The 18,169-nt window shown below is 42.7% G+C and overlaps 2 protein-coding genes across 6 annotated transcripts; one reads left to right on the forward strand and one right to left on the reverse strand.

Annotated features, from left to right (window-relative positions):
• Window positions 1-3,396: 3,396 nt before the first annotated feature.
• Window positions 3,397-13,962, forward strand: SRSF10 (serine and arginine rich splicing factor 10). 5 transcript variants are annotated; one of them, XM_017836545.1, is made up of 7 exons: window positions 3,397-3,583; window positions 5,557-5,661; window positions 7,338-7,441; window positions 8,902-9,064; window positions 9,360-9,413; window positions 9,592-9,693; window positions 12,747-13,962. In XM_017836545.1, exons 1-7 carry the CDS (start codon window positions 3,519-3,521, stop codon window positions 12,763-12,765), a joined length of 612 nt encoding a protein of 203 aa, XP_017692034.1. In that variant the 5' UTR covers window positions 3,397-3,518; the 3' UTR covers window positions 12,766-13,962. The 5 variants fall into 5 exon arrangements, with proteins under 5 accessions (XP_017692034.1, XP_017692032.1, XP_017692036.1 ...); XM_017836543.1 differs by lacking the exon at window positions 12,747-13,962 and having other exon boundaries at window positions 9,592-11,782; XM_017836547.1 differs by lacking the exon at window positions 9,592-9,693 and having other exon boundaries at window positions 3,403-3,583.
• Window positions 13,963-14,819: 857 nt separating this feature from the next.
• On the reverse strand, window positions 14,820-18,158 carry PNRC2 (proline rich nuclear receptor coactivator 2). The gene is made up of 3 exons (XM_017836549.1): window positions 17,994-18,158; window positions 16,868-17,072; window positions 14,820-16,437 (listed from the first exon to the last, which is right to left on the reverse strand). The coding sequence occupies exon 3, from the start codon at window positions 16,417-16,419 to the stop codon at window positions 16,015-16,017; it is 405 nt and encodes a 134-aa protein (XP_017692038.1). The 5' UTR covers window positions 16,420-16,437; window positions 16,868-17,072; window positions 17,994-18,158; the 3' UTR covers window positions 14,820-16,014.
• Between the last annotated feature and the right edge of the window lie 11 nt (window positions 18,159-18,169).

Below are 18,169 nucleotides of genomic sequence, written 5' to 3' on the forward strand. Positions count from 1 at the left end.
TGCTCTCCTTTCACACCTGCATCACTTCCCATTATTATAGGACTGTTTTCCCTGAGTGCTCTCACAGATCCCTTCTGTACTCAGAGTGACAGAAGTTTGCCTCCCAGACAACCAAACCTGGACAAAAAAATCATGATGTTCCAGTTAATCACAATAATAGCTGGGAACAGACAAAAGCTATATAAATGCTTCTTGATTTCTTACATACTCACCAAACATATTCAGCTTTAGTTCCTGTGTCAAATAAAGTTCAGTCTTCTACTAAACCACTTTCTCTATAACCTGGCCAGCAAAGAACAAGCAGACATTTGTGGAGCTGATCTGCACCACATGTCACAGGAATGGAAACAGTGGTATTCTAAAAGCTCTGATGTATTTAACAGTCATTAACAATTACAAAGTAATAATAGGGTGGCTGTTCCTATTCTGAACTGCGTATGAGTACAATTAACAAAAAAATGAGGCACTACAAGAGCAAAGAGAATTAAAAATTCTTTCTGTTTGCAACGAACTCCCAGGATCTTGTCACGGTCCCAGTTTGGGAAGCTCAAGTAAACCAGATTGTTTTGTTCAGACTCTGTGTCTCTACTGAAGTATAAAATGCACAGGACCTGTGCCTAGAACCATTTCTCTGTTCCCTGCTCATCAGCTCCTACTGTTATGTCAGCAGCCCCATTTCATACTTATACAAGCCACTGCAGATTTCTTACAGTTGGTCCCGGGTGTAAGATCTCCATGAAAACAAAGCTCCTGGACTGATTATGCCATTTAAAAGCCTCATGGAGAGGTTCCATTCCAATTAAGAGTGCTGAGTGTACATGTTCCCGTGCTAGAAGAGCAGTTTGTGAGGGGGAGGCTGTGTTTTAGTTAGTAACACTTACAATGGGGTACAAGCAACTTGGGAAGTGTATTCTTATTCTGGGATAAGGCTGTTCTCATGGGGAGTGTTACTGGCATAAAGGATCATTGTGTTCATTTTGCTTCCCAGGCAGTTCTAATGCTAAGTAGACTTTTGCAGCCAGAATTAAATTCCATGGGAGAGTTGTACAGAAATAAGATCAACAGCAGAGAAATCAAGGCTGGTAGAACTCAGGGAGGAGGAGGAGGCTGCTTTAAAGCACCAGAGCTGCAAAAAGCCATCCAAGAGCTCGCCACCATTGTTTGGGAGTTGCTGGGTAACTGCTGCAAACTACACCCTGAAACCAAACACACAGTGTGGTTTTCCAACAGTAACTTCACAGAACACTGATCAAATGCTGTATCTGTAAATGTAGGATGGAAAATACAAGACATTTCGGGTTGATTTCTAAACCAATGCAGAGATCATTCATTACTCATTTAAAGCTTGTTACAGTACAACAGGGATTTGCTTTGATGACATTAAAGCAAAATGTGTATATGTGTGTTTGCTTTGAAAAGAAACATGAAGGTGTTATTTTGGTTCAGTACCTACCTAAATATTCCCAGCACACTTGACACAATCTGCCTGGCAAACTCACATCTATTCAACCTCAATCAATGACAACTGGAACACAAAAGTGATTTATCAAGTTATAGATTGTAGATACTACACACTAAAAACACACTAATCCTGTTTAGAACTTTAACTGATATTAAGCCATTTTAATTTTAATCTACTAAAAATTCAGAGACCCCCATCTCTTTTCTGCAGTCCTGAACAGACCACTGAGTGTATAACCACCATGAACTCCTCTTTTTTTTTTTTTTGGAAGAGTTGTGTATATAGCTGACACACATCTCCTGTGTGTGTGATTGAACTTCATCTGTCATTCAAAAACTGTAAAACCCGTGCAATTCTGAGCGTGAGATTGCCAGGATATGAACAGCAATGTCCACCCACCAGTTTTCATTCATGAATATTAAAGGAAAAAGTGAAAATCCACTAGTGGCAGACATCAGGGCTGCAACAACTCCAAGTCTTTCAGTCCCAGCAGCAGTTTGCTGAAAATCCCTCACATGAAATGCAAACAGACTTTATTGAACCCTTCATCAAATCCTGGGACAGTTTGGTCACAGATCTGCCATTTCTCCTCCTGCATGTGGTGAGTCACACGAGGGTGGTAAGAAATAATATCTGATTTCAGCACAGTTGCTGTCTTTATTAGTTTCTTCCTTATCTTGGGAGTTCTGCCAGATGTCCTTGTGGCCCATAAATTCAGCATTCCTTGTGTCCACTATCAGTGGAACATCCTTCTCGCCAAGCTCTGTTAACCTCCCCCTAGGTCTGAGATCATTGAAGTATGTCCAGCCCTAAACCTTAACAAGGCAATTCTGCCAACAATTAATTTGGGGGTTTTTGACACATGGAGCTTGTTGGCTGCTCTGTTTCAGATTAAATCTCCCTTTTTGCTGATCAGGCATGAAAAGTATACAAAGACCGAACACCAAAGAACATCCCCTCCTAAGAAAATTTTTACATATTACAGAATCACAGAATTAACTAGGTTGGAAAAGACCTCTGAGGTCATGGAGTCCAACCTTTGACCACCTTACCTACTAGACCATGGCACTGAGTGCCACATCCAGCCTCTTCTTGAACAAGTCGAGGGGCAGCCCATTGCAATATCTGATGACTCTCCCCGCAAAGAATTTCTTCTACATTTTGCAACAGTACAATAAAAGCTCCCGGGGCTCACTGTGGGTAACGGGGGCCAGAGAACTGCAATCCTTTGCGCCTCGGGAAGTGGCTCAAGGGGAGCTCAAGTGGCTCAAGAGTGAGGGAAGAGGGCCTGTGGTTTGTGGTGCAGGAGTACACAGGAGGACATATTACAGGAGCACACATGAGTGCACAGGAGTCCACTGGAGCACACAGTCTCAGTTTGCGGTGCAGGGGTGCACAGGAGTATACAGAGAAATACATATATTACAGGAGCACCAGGGAGCACACAGGAGTACACATGAGTGCACAGCAGTACACAGAAGCACACAGGAGTACACACGAGCGCACAGGAGGGGGCCATGGCGCCCTGAGGCAGCTGTGTGAGGCGGGAGCCCCCTCTCCCCTCACGGGTGGGCTCCGCCGCCATCTTGCCCTCACCCGCACCTCTCCTCCTTTTCGGCGGGAAAAGCGAGCGCTCGTGGCCCGGCGCGCGGGGAGCGTACCGCGCACGCGCGGTGCGCGCCGAGGCGCGGGACCGCGCGCTCCCGCTCGTGGCGAAGGGGGAGATCGAGTTCGGCGCATGCGCGGAGCGGAGGAGGCGTGACCGCCGTTAGGGGAGGGGCGTGGTTTAAATAGGAGGGGCGTGGTTTGGGGTTCGGCGCATGCGCGGAGCGGCTCCCACCGAGGGAGAGGGGGCAGGTTTTGGCGCCGCGCTCCGCTCTCGCCGGAAGCCCCCGCGCGCGCGGGAAGTCTCGCGAGAGGCGGCGCGCGGGCGGGCGGGCGGTGCAGCTCCCCTCAGGTCGCCTCAGCCGCTCCCGCCGCGCCCGGGCCGCGCCGCCCTCCCTCCTTCCCTCCTTCCTTCCTTCCTTCCTTCCTCCCCCTCACCGCCGACGCCGACATGTCCCGCTACCTGCGGCCCCCCAACACCTCGCTCTTCGTGCGGAACGTGGCCGACGACACCCGGTGAGTGGGGGCGGAGCGGGGGCTCGCGCAGGCTTTGGCGGGCTCGCTAGGCCGCGCGCGCAGGGGTCCCCCCGCGGCGAGCCCGGCCCGCTCTCTCTCTCCCCCCGCATTCCTGTCCCCCTCCCTCCTCTCTCCCTGCCGTCCATTTCGCTGCGCTCCTCGCGGTGCTGCCCGTTCCCCGCCTTCTCCACGAGGATCCCGTTTTCCCAAACAGCGCCTTCCAGAACAAAGCTGGGCCGCGAGAAAGTGGAGACTCCCGCACCCGCCGCTGAGCGGGAGGTTCCAAGCGGGATGTTGGCCCGCTGAAGCTGGGAATGCTCTTCTTGAAAAAGCAGCGTTGTAGTTAGATTGTGAGAAAATAGCGCGTTTATGCCCCAAAATGCCTGGCGTGGCCGGTTCCGTTAGTGCGGGAACCGCAGCCGGTTCAGGTGGAATGTTCCTGCGTTAAATGCTCAGGACGGAGCGGGGGAAGCGGCGCTTGTTCTCCGTTATAACCGCGTTGTAGCGAGACCCCGTGAGGACTAAGAACGTGCAGTGAGAGAACTCCTCACAGGGAATTAAAATAATCTCGAAGTGCGCATCACACGGGTTCTTATTTAGGTGTTTTCAGTAAGCTGCTAGTTTTCTCCATTCCTCTTTTGCAGTTTATCGTGTTCCTTTAGTCTCGTCAGTTGTGGGACATTTATAGAGCATTTTGGTGCGGAGTGCCCGTGTCAGAGCACTCGTGTGTTGTTGATTTTTTTGTAGAATTTTTATAGAAGTCCCTTCCGAGATATAATTCTACAAAATGCAACTTTTCCAACTCTCTGCCTGGACGACTTGTATCAAAGTTGCTCAGCAAATAACAGCAGCGTGGGCACGGTGGAATGGAATGAATTAGGAACCTTGTGATCAAAAGTGTAAATAGCTTCAAAATAAACTTTTTCCTTTTTTTTTTTTTTTTGCATGAATTTTCTCTTTCCAGTCGTTTAATTTACTGTAAGAACAGATGAGGAGGACGATTACTTCCAAATTCTTTAAGATTATGTGGATCCTGTTGAGGCTTCACCATAAGCTCGTGATTAGGTAGCTCAGTGTTCCTGGAGATGGTTTCATTGTGAGGTCTCAGTGCTGGTTGTTGTAGTTCCCTTCTGCCAGCACTGACTGTGTGGAGATTTGTTTCACAACTGATGAGAAAAAGAAGTGTAAAAATACTAAAAAACCAGTAGTAACTCACTATACCCTCTAAATATGGTATTATATTAGTCTTTCTCATACAGGTTTTTGTCCTCAAATGTCACAAAAATACATGTAAAGAAGCTGATGTGATTAAGAAACCTCTCTGTTGAGGACAGAGTGGTTGTTCCAGGGATAGTTGCACTTGGACGGTTTTGTCCAAGGTCTCTAAAGCCAATTCCTTGGGAAAACTGTCCTGAGGGCATGAGTAGTTGCTCACTCGAGATCTGTTCTATTTGATGTGGTTGTAAGTATTGATTATTCTATGCAAATGAGTTTGGGTGACTGGTTTATTCTTGTAATGTTTATTTGGATCTTATAATTGATGTTTGGGTGTTGCAAAATGACTGTTGAGCTACTTGAGGTACTTGAATAATAATAATAATAATTAACAGTCCTTTTTTTCCCCGCTTTCTGCCCACCTTTGCTGGTACCTCCTGCTTTGAATTAACTGATGTGCATCACTCCTCAGTTGATACTTCTTTGAGTTATGCTGAAGGCTGGTTTCCAACTGCCAGGGTATAGAGTCTTGAGTGATTCAGAGAATCCCAGTGTTCTCCCAACGCTGAATTGCTCAAACACTTTTTTTCCCCTCCCAAAATGTTTTGCTACTTTTCTCCTCTCCCAACTGCTTCCAAAAACCAGAGTTGGTCTTACTGATTGTAGATTTTTATTTTTATTTTTTTAAAAATTTGGTGGATGTTTTGTAACACTTTAAACAGTGGAAAAAAACATATAAGCTGTTTGTGATGTTCCAGGTCTGAAGATTTGCGCCGTGAATTTGGTCGTTATGGGCCTATAGTTGATGTTTACGTTCCACTTGACTTCTACACTCGCCGTCCCAGAGGATTTGCTTATGTTCAATATCCTTTCTTCAGATGGCTCATTAGTGAGGGGTGTTGAAGTTTGAAATTCAAGTTTGTGTAAGAGGTAACCAATCTAAATGAAAAAGCAGTTTACTTTTGTGTTGTATCTAATAAGTGTCTTACTTATGTCGTGGTGTTTCGTTATTTTTTGAAGATTAACTTCTCTCAATTGTTCTTTGCCTTTTTTGCAAAACTTAAATCAAGTCCAGTAATATAAAAGCTTGCTTATGTCACTGAAATTAATATTATATGATTTAAATGCAAATTTATCACTGACTCAAAATTGTCTGCCACGTTTTAATTATCACTGGTGTGTAAGTAAAGTTGTGCTTAGCAAAATGTGGCTGGTATTCCAATATAATATATTGTTAATTTAACAAATGGAAACTGGAATCACTTGATCAAAATCAGATTGTATAAAAAATTAGGTGAACTTCTCTCTTTAATATTGTCCCCTAATTTGCTGTCCTCTGTTGTTGCCTCAGAATGTAAAGCTGTACAGTAATGGCGACCCCAAAGAGAAAGCATGAAAGAACCTTTAGAGTAGAGTTCAACAATTAAGGCAAGTAGACAAGCCAAAGACCTCTTAAGGATCAGGCTTGAAGAGAAGGGAGAGTTTGGGAAAAGAAAAAATAAAGAAAAGCTGGAAGAAGGACAAGCCATAATGGGAGACAAAGCTTCGCTTTATCTACAAAAGGGGGAAAAGGTTGTTTTTCAAAGTAAAAGATAAAGCCATCTGTCATTTTTGGCCAAGCATCTCATGACAAGTCCTTCTGACAAGCACTTAAAGAGTTAAAGGTCAAGATGAAGTTGAATGGTGGCCAAGATTAAAGGAGTCATACCTGATGTATCCTACAGAATAACAGTTTTTCTTCTGTCTGTCATGTAAGCAGTAATTTGATGAATTATTCTGGTTTAGTCCATTGACAAAACCTGTAATATTTCTCTTGTGAGTGCTCCTGTAACTGTGGTCTGAATGAAATCGGGTTTATCGAGGGAGATGCTACAGCAGGGCAGTTGATCTTCTGCAGAGCTGATGCTGCTGAGAACTGAGTTGCCTCGAGGAGAAGGGAACTCGTTGGTTTGGGTCCCGTAGCTGGAGCAGGTGTGCGAATTGCAGCATGAGAATGAATGTGTGACCCTGCACGATGGCCCTGCCTGACAGTGCAGGGCTGGCAGGGTCTGCTCTTACCTCAGCCTGGGCAAGGTCTGTACACACAGAAATTTAAAACCACTTTGGTAAAGCTTTATCCCAGTTCTAACGTTGATATTTACTGTTGGTACGTCCAACGTAATTTAGGAATAGGGTTTAATTTTAATAAACTCAGTGCAGTGGAGAGAACTAAATGACCATTAATAAGTGTACTTGGAAAAGGATACCTTTATTTTCTTTGCATAAGTACAAGTGGGAGAAGAGAAAAGTTAGAGTATCACATAGCAACTGCTTGCTGATGGATAAGTTCATGGTCATATTATGAGAGTTTAATTTTATTACAGGAGTTCTCAGCTGGTGGTTAATTAAAAAAAATAATTCACTAGTGCGTAGTGTAGCATGACAAAAGAACGTGAAAAAAAAGCCGCCTGTAAAATTAGAAAATAACTGACTTTTATTTTTATTTTAAATACCAAATGTGTAAACTGCTCAAATTCCCAAGTACCTTAACACTCCCCACATTCGAAGATGTCCGTGATGCAGAGGATGCTCTCCACAATTTGGATCGAAAGTGGATTTGTGGAAGGCAAATAGAAATCCAGTTTGCACAGGGGGATCGCAAGAGTAAGTGCCTTGTGTGTGTTTCACCACACTGTGATTTTACCCTTCATTTCAGCACCAGACAGCATTACACGTGTTACTGGTTGTTCTGATGTGTTCTGACTTGTATATAAATAGCATGTGGATGTTTTGCTTTTTATCCAGTAACTATTAATGACTCGTTTTAGTTATAAACAGATAACTAAGTGCAACAGTCACTTGGCACAGTCATTCTTAGGAGCATTCTGTGCAGTTCTCTGATATTCCCAGGATTCAGGTAACGTGTTCATTTCCATTTGGTTTCAGGATAAAAGTAAATTTCAAGGTATCTCAGTTCAACAGGGAACAGAATCCTGCTTTTCTGAACAGATAACTGTAAAGGAAACTGAGGTCTTCTAAATCTGGTTTTTTCTGTACATAGTCTTAATTTTCAGGGAGGTACAGATATTATATAAAACCAGAACATGCTCTTGGTAAACCTGGCACAAACCTGCTGATCTAAACCAGGACTGTAATACTTGTGTGCTGCTTGGGAATAAAAGTACCTTAAAGATCTTTAGTTACAGCTCTCAGAGAAACAACCTGACTGTCCAGTTTTCCCTCAAATACACACAATTAACTTTTATTGAAGTCAATGGAAATTTTACACTCTAAAGGACAAGTTTCTGTCCTGTGTATAAACACTGGGATTTCTAATAAGCTTCTGAACAACATTAACTAAATCTCCCTTAGTGTTGTAAGCAGCAGCACTTAAGCATAAAAGTTAAAGGCATTTAGTACAGTGGTTGTTACAGTGTGGGATGTTTAAAATACTTAGAGCATGGTCTTTGGGTTTGAATGAGAGTGGGATTTGATACAAAGAAAAGAGAGCTGTGCTGTTTAGAGGAAATACAATGGAACACTAATAAGTTCATTCATTCTTAATTAATAACTAAGCTACAGATTGAATGTGCATTGTTTTACTGAGGGGTCCTTTTGGAATCAAACTTCTCTTGGGCATCCACTGATGCCTCCATATAAGCTGGCTTTTAGTCATTAAAGAAAGCTGTGGATCAGGTGTGATGCCTGGTGCTGTGTAATCAGGAAAATGAGTGTTTAATTAATTCCCTGTTAGCTTTCACTCATTGGGTAAATTCAGGAATGTTAGAATGTCTCAGTCATGGGTTTGACCTGACATACCAGTTTCCAGCTGGCCTGAAATCACCTCTGCCAGTTCTGTGTTCTGGTTTTATGGAGCATTAGTCCTTTCTTACTGTTTTTGAGGGGTTTTTTGTTTGGTTTTTCTTCTAGATTTATAATGCCCACGAGGCTGCATTAATTTTTGTCCAGTGGTTAAAGCAGCATAAAGTGGCCTCTCGTGTCCTTTCGTAAGCATCTCTGATAGAATCACAAACGAGCGTTTGCTAAACACCAGATATATGGATTAGTCACTAAGGGGGAAAGTAGGGCAGCTTTTTCAACTTATGTATTGCTATTTTTTACAGCACCAAATCAAATGAAAGCCAAGGAAGGGAGAAACCTGTACAGTTCCTCTCGTTACGATGACTACGACAGATACAGGCGATCCCGGAGTCGGAGTTACGAGAGGAGACGGTCTAGGAGTCGTTCCTTTGATTACAGCTATAGAAGATCCTATAGTCCCAGAAAGTAAGTGTGTAGTGTGTGTTTGGCCTCAGCTGCACAGCAGCCTGCTGGAGGAGAAACACCACATTGACTGTTTAATTGTTATAAAATTGTGAATAATCCTTTTCTGTCGTGGGAGTAACCTGTGGGAGTTGCATATCTTGCATGCTGCATCAGATCAGAGACAGTGAATGAAAATGGCTCTGTGCTTCATTGGAGAATAATTTAAAAGTGCGCAGCTTGAAAATTAATTTTTGAAGCATTTGTGTATCTGCATAGGTATTTGTCACCGTTTACTTTTTCTGATGTACCTTTTTAGCAGTAGACCTACGGGAAGACCTCGTCGTAGCAGAAGCCATTCGGACAATGATAGGTAAAACACTTTTTACACCCTTTGAATTGAAAGCTAGATCACTGTATTCCTTTAACTATAGGTTTAAAAAAAAAAAAAAAGTTTCTCCTGCAAAAACGGTAAACAATTTTTGATGTACTAGATGTGTAAGAATAGTGTTTTTACATTCAAATCTCCTCTCTCCCCTTTATTCTGATAGGTTCAAACACCGCAATCGATCTTTTTCAAGATCTAAGTCCAATTCAAGATCACGATCCAAGTCACAGCCCAAGAAAGAAATGAAGGCTAAATCACGGTCTAGGTCTGCATCTCACACCAAATCTAGAGGCACCTCTAAAACAGATTCTAAAACACACTATAAGTCCAGCTCAAGATATGAGAAGGAGTCGAGAAAAAAAGAACCAGCTAGATCCAAATCACAGTCAAGATCACATTCTAGATCTAGGTCAAAATCCAGATCGAGGTCTTGGACTAGTCCCAAGTCCAGTGGCCACTAACAGTGTTTCCATGTTGGTTTAGGCATGTAAGATTCATTTACACACAGTTCAGTTTACTTAAATTATCAGGAATATGATGTTGCAACAGTGCTAAAAAATATTTTCTTTGTCAGTTTTCCCTGTAGCCCACAATGGTTAAAATTAAAACAGTGTTGAGAAGCCACAGAATGAGAGAGAGAGACAGAGAGAGAGGGAGAGAGAATGTCCACTTGGTTACATGTCATGGGCAGCTACTGATTTGGTTGTGGTGTCTCTATGTATATTTTTGTAAAGATTTGCATTTTTAATGCTTAGATATTGGTGATGAGTCGATTGATCGTAACTTGCAACATTGTCCTTTTACAAATGTCACACCCATAGAGAAATTGGTACCAGTTTGTGCTGAGCAGTTAAACCAACTGTTTAACTGGTTCTTTTGACGCTAAACTTTGTGAGAGAACAGAAAACTGGACAGTTGTAGTGCAACACTGGCTGCTGGGAAATCAGCCTGGCAGTTTGTTCCCATGGCTCCGGGGCAGGTTTCGGTGTTCTCCGTGCCCACCAGCAGCACCAGTAGGGTGGTAATTGGAGCCCTTTGGAGAGCTATTTTGGAGATTTCTCTTTAACCCTGGAGAGATGGTACTGACACTGCATGTACAACACGGGCAGAGAGTTGGGCTGTGCAGTGTCGTGACGTGTCGGGACAGAGGCTTCACTGCCTTTGGCCCGGCTGCTACTAAAGGTGTGAGGGGGGGGAAAAAACCCACCTTGAAATGGAAAATCAAATTCAGATTTCAGCAAACGGCAGAGCAACTGAATTATTAGGTTGTATGTACATTTTATGCAGTTTTTGTATCTATTTTAAATTTTAGTGAGCAGTTAACCATAAAATTGCTTAGTTTTCCTGCTGTTAGATACAAGTAGATTGTTTCGAGTTGTGTGTGTACAGTATATAAGAACTAAACTTTTATGCCAATGACTCCTGTGGTTAGTTGGTGTATTCATAGGTATCAAACCGTAGCCATCTCTCTTCCTGGGTAACCAGGCTTGCTTTTACACAGCAAAAAGCAGTTGGTCAAGCAAGTCTGAATCACTCCTTCCTCAGAATTGATAGTGGTTTGGTTACAAGATTTTGGTTTACTTCAGAACAAACCTTTGGAGTTGGATATGAACAAGAGCTGCATCTCTAGCTATGTAGTTTATCACTAATACAGTATCTTTAGAAAAATGAATGTGAAAAATAACAAACCCAGTGTGTAATCTCACCAGTATTTCTCTAGAAGGCAACATCCTTTGTTATGGAAATGGCTTTTGGTGTTGGTTTTTTTTTTTTTTTCTATTTACTTTCAAAAGCCAGCATCAAACATTTAGTGTTCCTCGCTGTCTGATGTCCTAGCATATAAAGACATTGATTTCCAAAAGTTCCTTTTTAGAGAAATGTTTTAGGGTTTGGCTTTAGTGTTTCAGCAGGGCCTTTAAAGAAGTGCAGATGGCTTTGGAGTGTTGGAACGTGCTTTAGGGCTTTGATCGTAGAATCTTTGTACGTTTGATAGTATTTCTAACTTTTTCTTTACTGTTTGCAGTTAATGTTCATGTTCTGCTATGCAATCATTTATATGCACGTTCCTTTAATTTTGTAGACTTTCCTGGATGTATAGTTTAAAAAAACAGCAAAAAGTCTATTTAAAACTGTAGCAGTAGCGTGCAGCTCTAGCAGAGGAAAGTTGTGGGATTAAACTTTGTATTTCCTTTCTTATAGAGGCTTCTAAAAAGGTATTTTTATATGTTCTTTTTAACAAATATTGTGTACTACCTTTAAAACATCGATGTTTTGATCAAAATAACTACAGACCCAGCTTATTTTCTGCTTGCTGTAAATTTAGCAAACATGCTGTAATAAAAAAATGAAGGAAATACTGATCCACTGGAATTATTGTAGCTTTAGAATTTGACTCCAAAGCATGGTTAGGAATAGAGCTATGCACCCCTTATGGAGTAAAATCCTTCCTATGGTATTTCAGTAAAGGCAGGAATTTTTCATTTAATATCTGAATAAATGTCTTTTCACAGTTTTAAAGGGGTACAAGACAAAATGAGAATGATAAGCATAAGTTTTAGTCTAATATATTGAATTTTATTTACCATTAACTTTCATTATTGCTGGATGAACTTGTCCTATGGTTATAATTCAGATTTTATTAGCGGGGTTATGAACTACATAAAAGCAACAACTGAAGGTGCTAATAGAATCAAATTTATAGTGTCACCTTATCAATTTATAGGTGCCATATCAAAACTGGCGCCAGCAGTGGTTCTGTGGGAGGTGACAAAGCTTTGCTGGTGACATTCAGAGATGGAGCTGCCTCCTGGCACTGGAGGAGGTTCTACACTCAAAGAAAAAAACGCTCTGTAAAGCACTTAATTAGTTTGATACACTCTTACACTGTGTAAGCTGAGCTGTGAATTATCCTGCAGCTTTCTGCTTCTAACAGCAGAACCCCCCACCCTTTTCAGCTTCATCTGTGTGGTCTTCATGACTAAATCCTGCTTAAAAGGGGTCTTCATGACTGGTGGGGAAGGCAGGGTTTGTTTCTGTCAGGGACCTGCAAGGTCGTTAATGGTCACCTTAGTCCAGCTGGGATTAGAGCTGGATCAGTGGGAGGAGGGCGGAGAACATCTCCGAGCCCAGGCTGAGTGATTTGAGACTGCAGAGTAACAGTAACTATTCCTTTACTATTGTGTCAGCATGTCCTTATATTGTGTGCCTCAACATTTATGTATAGCACAGTTTAATTTTTTTTTTTGTTTTGAAAATCCAGTTCATTGCAAGTATAATGTAGTGTCTGCCAGTTCTGATGGTTCTTTCTTTCTCTCCCAGAGGTAGGACTAAACTTTGACTTGACTTGTGTATATGAACAAGCCAGAAAAGCCGAACACAAACCCACGATGTTTCAAGAGTGCATGAATAAAGATGTTGTCCTAGTTCTTGCTCCCATGGAAAAATTGTGAAGAAGCTGTTCTGTGGGCCTTTCAGTTGGGGACGAGTTAGCAGGATGTGGCCAAAAGGGCAGGGAATGTTTATGCATTCATGCAAGTCAAGCCACAGCCCATCTAGATAACATCTCCCTTCCTTGATGCAGGTATCCCAGTCCTGCCCTAAAAAAAGCAGGAGCCTGTCTTGTGCAAGCTTCCTGCAGGTTATGCACAGCTGGAATGCAAGAACATTGCAGGCTACAAAAGATCATGTCTAGGCATCTTTCTTTTGGAGTCTCAAGAACGGTGGGAATTGCGTTTTTTTTTCCTGTGGTAAACTAGATTTTTGTCATTCCTGCGAAATTTGTAGAATTGAAGTAGTGTGTAAAAAAAAAATTAATATTCTGCTGAAATAATGGCTGTGCTCTAAAGTATCTGCAGCAAATCGATGGGTGGCAGCAGTCATAGAAGGCTCTATTGGAACTTCTTTTTCACCTAAAGTCCATGCACCCAACTGGTAATTAAAACTCTTCAATTTAGTGGTTTAAGTAGCTGGGTGTTTAATTAGGGACTCTGATAGACTGGTCTCTGAAAGCTCAATGTTATCCTTTCTATGTCTTTTCAAGATGTTTAATGTACAGTATCATGGTTTTATTGGAAGTGGAATTTTTCCGTTTCAATGTTATTTTGAGCTCTCTGCTCGGACAGAGCTTTTTTCCTGACTGTTCAGTCTGGGGGCACAGCCCGGAGCGTGCTCGGAGAAGGGCAGTCGGAGCTGCTGCCGGGTTTGCCAGGGATGGTGCAGACGAACATTCTGAAATACAGAGGGATAAATTGACACATTTTTAGGACATAATCACCCATTGAGAATTGCTGGTTTTCTCCATTTATCTTGTAACTTGCTTAAAAAGTCTGTAGTCCATTGCTATAATATTTGTCTAAAGATGCTCTTGCTGATGAGACTATTGTAGGAAGGGAAGACTCTGTACCCTGTAGTGTGTTTGATCAAAGATGCTGATGTTTTATTCATCCACATCCTTTCTTCTTGAGTTTTGTGTTCCATCTGTGCAAATAACCCTGTGAATTGGGAATAAAATGTACAAGTTTTGACTATAACTTGAGAGCACCTTCTGACTTAATTAATTAGTCTGTGGGAGACGGAGCCCCAGTGTCGCCAGGTTCTGGTTCTGTGAGGAATGTTAATTAGTGTTAATTTTCAAGCCCTGTGTTCCCAAACCTCTGGAAGGGCATGAAGGAAAAGGCTGCAGTTAAACCTTCTTTGTGAAGGGAGCTGCCAAAATGATGTCATCCCACTTTCCCATTTCCATCTGAAAACAAATAGATGCTTTTAGGGGGTAAAAAAAAAAGTTTATTTAAATTTTTTTGTTTCCAATTTGTACAAACACCATCGGTAATTGACAATTTGAAATGAAGAACAGATAATTAACTGGGATACAGCTCAGACTCTGGTGATGGTCCAGGTCACAACACAGGTTTAGAGACTGCCAATTCCATCTGATTGGGAGCAATAATTTGTAAACATTCAGCTGCCACTGTGTTTGGAATGTACAGAAAGACACCTCAGAACATTTCACAATCTGCAAAAGTCCCTTTCAAATTAAAGCACTTTTTTTGGTAATTCCTGTATTTTGAAAGAACCCTGGATGATCCTGTTCTCACAGTTCAGCTGTTCCTGCTGCAGGATCAGCTGGAATGTGACAGCACAGCAGCTGTTGCTGAAGGATTTGAGCAAATACTGGGAGAAATTGATGTCTTGCAGAGCATTGATGCATTTCCAAAACACAGAATGGTTACAATCCTTCGGTTTTATCAAGCACCCAAACCCAGGCATTTGCATTTCTTACTGAATGCTTGATTTGGAACATATCAGTATTTTTTCATCACTGAACACACACCTCTCCTCCACATTCTCAACAGGAGGAGCTGAAACTTCATCAGCTCTATTTTTTTTTTTTTGAAGTTTTTTTTATTTTATTTAAAAAATCTAAATAAGCCTCTTTTGCACTGATTTAACCTTAAAAAATGAGCTCACAACGAAGTACAACGTGCATATTCACTGCATGTGAAGTGCAAGGGCACAGCCACAAATGTCTTTTTTTTTTTTTTTTTAAACAAAATAACATTTTTTTTAAACTAGGCCACGTACTCAACATGGTCATCTTACATTCAGCAGTTTTGTACTAAAAATACTTCTGTGCAGGAAAGCCCAGCATAAATTTACATATGCTACAATGTTTTACATGTATTTACATGGCTCTGTCTTCCCTGTGAAAACACTGAATACCTGCCCCAAACTACTGTTAATTATTAGAAGGGAACCAATTTAAGACCAGTCTTAAGGAACTACCTCACCTTTTATCATTATAAAAACTGATAGAAAAATGTGGTTTAGAACTCCTCAGTGCAGTGGGCATCCAAGGGATTTTTGGGGAGTTTTTTGGCAGTCACCTGGCAATGCAAAGTCTTTAGTTGGCACTCTGACTCGTGGAGATTCTCGGGAAGCACTGCTGGAGCTGGAGAGAGGCATTACGGATCTGCCTGGACTTCTTCCATCCCTTCAGGACGTTCTAGATCAGAGTCACGGGCTTGAAATGCTCATCCCCCACTCCAGGAGTGCCACCAAAGCTCACAGGTACAGGTAAGAGAATGGTCTGTGCTTCACCTTGTGCCCAGGGGGAGGTTTCTGCTCAGCAAATCCACAGAATGTTTGTTTAGCACAATTTTACACCAGTCTGAAAAGCAGCAAATAACCTGACTAAAGCTTTCAGTGCAGTTTTTTTTTTTTTCCAGTTCATGCTGCATTAAGTTAGGTAAGAGCTGGTTTTCTAACGATTCAAATCACAATTTTCCAATTCTGGGAGACAGTCCCATTTACTCTTACAATAAATACAATAAACGGTGACTGTTCAGGATTTGATTTGACTGATTTTAGAGAAAAATACCTATTTCACAGTGACGTGAACACAGCACTGAACTTTTGAGGTAAAACATGAGGGGAATGTAAACTTCCACCCCTCTTCCAAGTGACTAACTACATGCAGCAAGAACACCTGGCTCCGCACACCTGTGCAGCTGGAGTTAGGAATAACAATGCTCAGATTTGAAACCCTGTCAATTTAAATCACTTCTGAAAAATAAGGAAAAGTTACATCTCAAGCCTGGACTTTTAGTAATGTTTTCAGCTGAAATGTCATAATTTCTTTGTCAGAAGGTTTAAAAGAAACAGGTACCCAGTGGCTCGGAGGCTTAGGAAGAACACTTGGGGAGGGTGGCTCGCTGAACTTGGCTCCAGCATAGTTCTGGTTGCTCTGGGGGGTGAACAACAGGTTGTGATTGTTGGGATTGCTGGGGAAGGGAACGTTGCTCTTGCCCCCTTTCTGCATGGCCTGCCATGCCCCAGGGGATGAGCTGCCTCCACGTCCTCTTTCCTTCTTCATGTAGGTCTTCATCTGCGAGTTCTGCTCTTTGTTCTTCTGCCTGGTTTTAAGTTGTTGATGGTTCTTGGTGGTATTTCTAGACTGGGGAACTGGAATGTTGTATCTTTCTCCACCACCCATCTTCAACTTAAATGTCACCTGTAAAAACAGGGAGAAAAGTCGGGTGAGTTTTCATCACTCATTTTTTTTTAAGCAGAAGATATTTCAGAGAATGTTTAAATTCTAAGCAAGGGGACACAAATCAGTCTAACCAAAACTTGTATCAATTCTGAGTAGTGGTTTTTACTTCTTTACTGGATACCACTTGAGTAATAAAAGGTGTTACTACTGAGTGCTGGAGAGATTTAAACCAAGCTTGTTACACCTAAAGATAGAGCAAAGTTTGCACTGATAAAGCCACTCCCTCCAGGCTTCCTGATAAGTGCAAGAATTACTCTGATAAACCCAAAGTGAACTGAAAACCACCTCCAAACAGACTGTAATTGAACTGCCAGACACCATCACATGGTGCTTGGCACCTTTCTGCTGACATTCCTGCAGTAATTTCCCCTCTCCCACCCCCATTTACCTCTCAGTTGTCTTCTCAGATTCCACACCCTCCAACTCTTGCCCCCTTTCTTGCTTCCAAGCCTGAAAGAACAGGTGCTGCCTTGTGCTGGACTCCTTCCTTTGGCTGGGAATAGAAGTTTTCATGGGCTGATGTGCTGTCTTCAGCCAGGGAGCCGAGCCCAACATCGGATTCTCGGCACAGAAGCTCCAAGGGAGAAGTCCCGCTGCAGAAAAGAGAAGGACATTTGACGTCAGAGTAAGGAAACAATTGTTTCGATTTGGGAGGGGGAAGCAGCAAATTCACAGTCTCTTGCTAAAAATGACAACATGCTACAAACAACCCCCCACCCAAAAACACAAGGCAGTATTTGTCTTACTCTCCTTATACAAACTTCAGCATCATACTTCGCATTTCACCAGTAACAGCCTTTTTATTACGCTCTCTCACTCTCTGTGTCTTAAAAAGCATTTCAACAGGCAATGAAGAACCTCATCTTTTTTTTTTTTTTTTTTTTAATATGGAAAAAGTAAAATACTTTGGGATTAACTTTAGGGAAAGCTCAACGGATCACTTGAGCACAAAGAAACCCCTCCCTGTAAACTGCCCCTGGAGAACGCACCCACCTAACTGGGACCAGTATAGGAACTGCCCCCAATTGTCCCAACACTTCCCGTGACACCCCCTGCACTCCCCAAGCATCACAGAGCTCCATTTCTCATCTGTCAGCTGGTTTTTTTTTCACCTTCGTTAGCCAAGTAATTCCTTATTAACTCTTACACTCACTTCCTGTTTAGCCCATGGCTTGTACTTTCCTGTAATCTCTAAGATTTTAATCTCGAGTCACTCCAATCTGTTCACCTCCTGTAAATCTCCGAACTCATCACCCCCCAGCCCATCCCTCTCTCAACTCTAGAGGAGCCGCCCATCTCCATTTCTTTCGCCTTGTTTGGACTCAAACCAAGGGAATAGAACCAGTCTCAGCCCAGCTGCTGCTGCTCCCACGAACCGGCGCTTCTTCGCCTCGGAACTTTCTCCTCTCCCCGAGCCCCGCGGGGAGCCGGGACCCCCCGTCCCCACCGCCCCACAACGGAGCACAACATGGCGGCGGCCGCGCCCGGCCCTTCCCGCACCGCTCCGCCCTTACCGACTTCAGTCCGCTCCGTTCGCCCGCAAGCAGAGACAACACACACGGGCCACTCGGAACCGACCCCTTGCTGCTCCGCCGTCAATCTCCAACCCCCCCACCCTCAAAGCTCCCTCCACCCTGCGCTGCCCCTCTCGCTCCTTCACAAAATGGCGGCCGCGTCCTGCGCGGTTTAA

This window comes from Lepidothrix coronata, unplaced genomic scaffold, assembly GCF_001604755.1.
Source record: "Lepidothrix coronata isolate B3197 unplaced genomic scaffold, Lepidothrix_coronata-1.0 Scaffold279, whole genome shotgun sequence".
Lineage (NCBI taxonomy): Eukaryota > Metazoa > Chordata > Aves > Passeriformes > Pipridae > Lepidothrix > Lepidothrix coronata.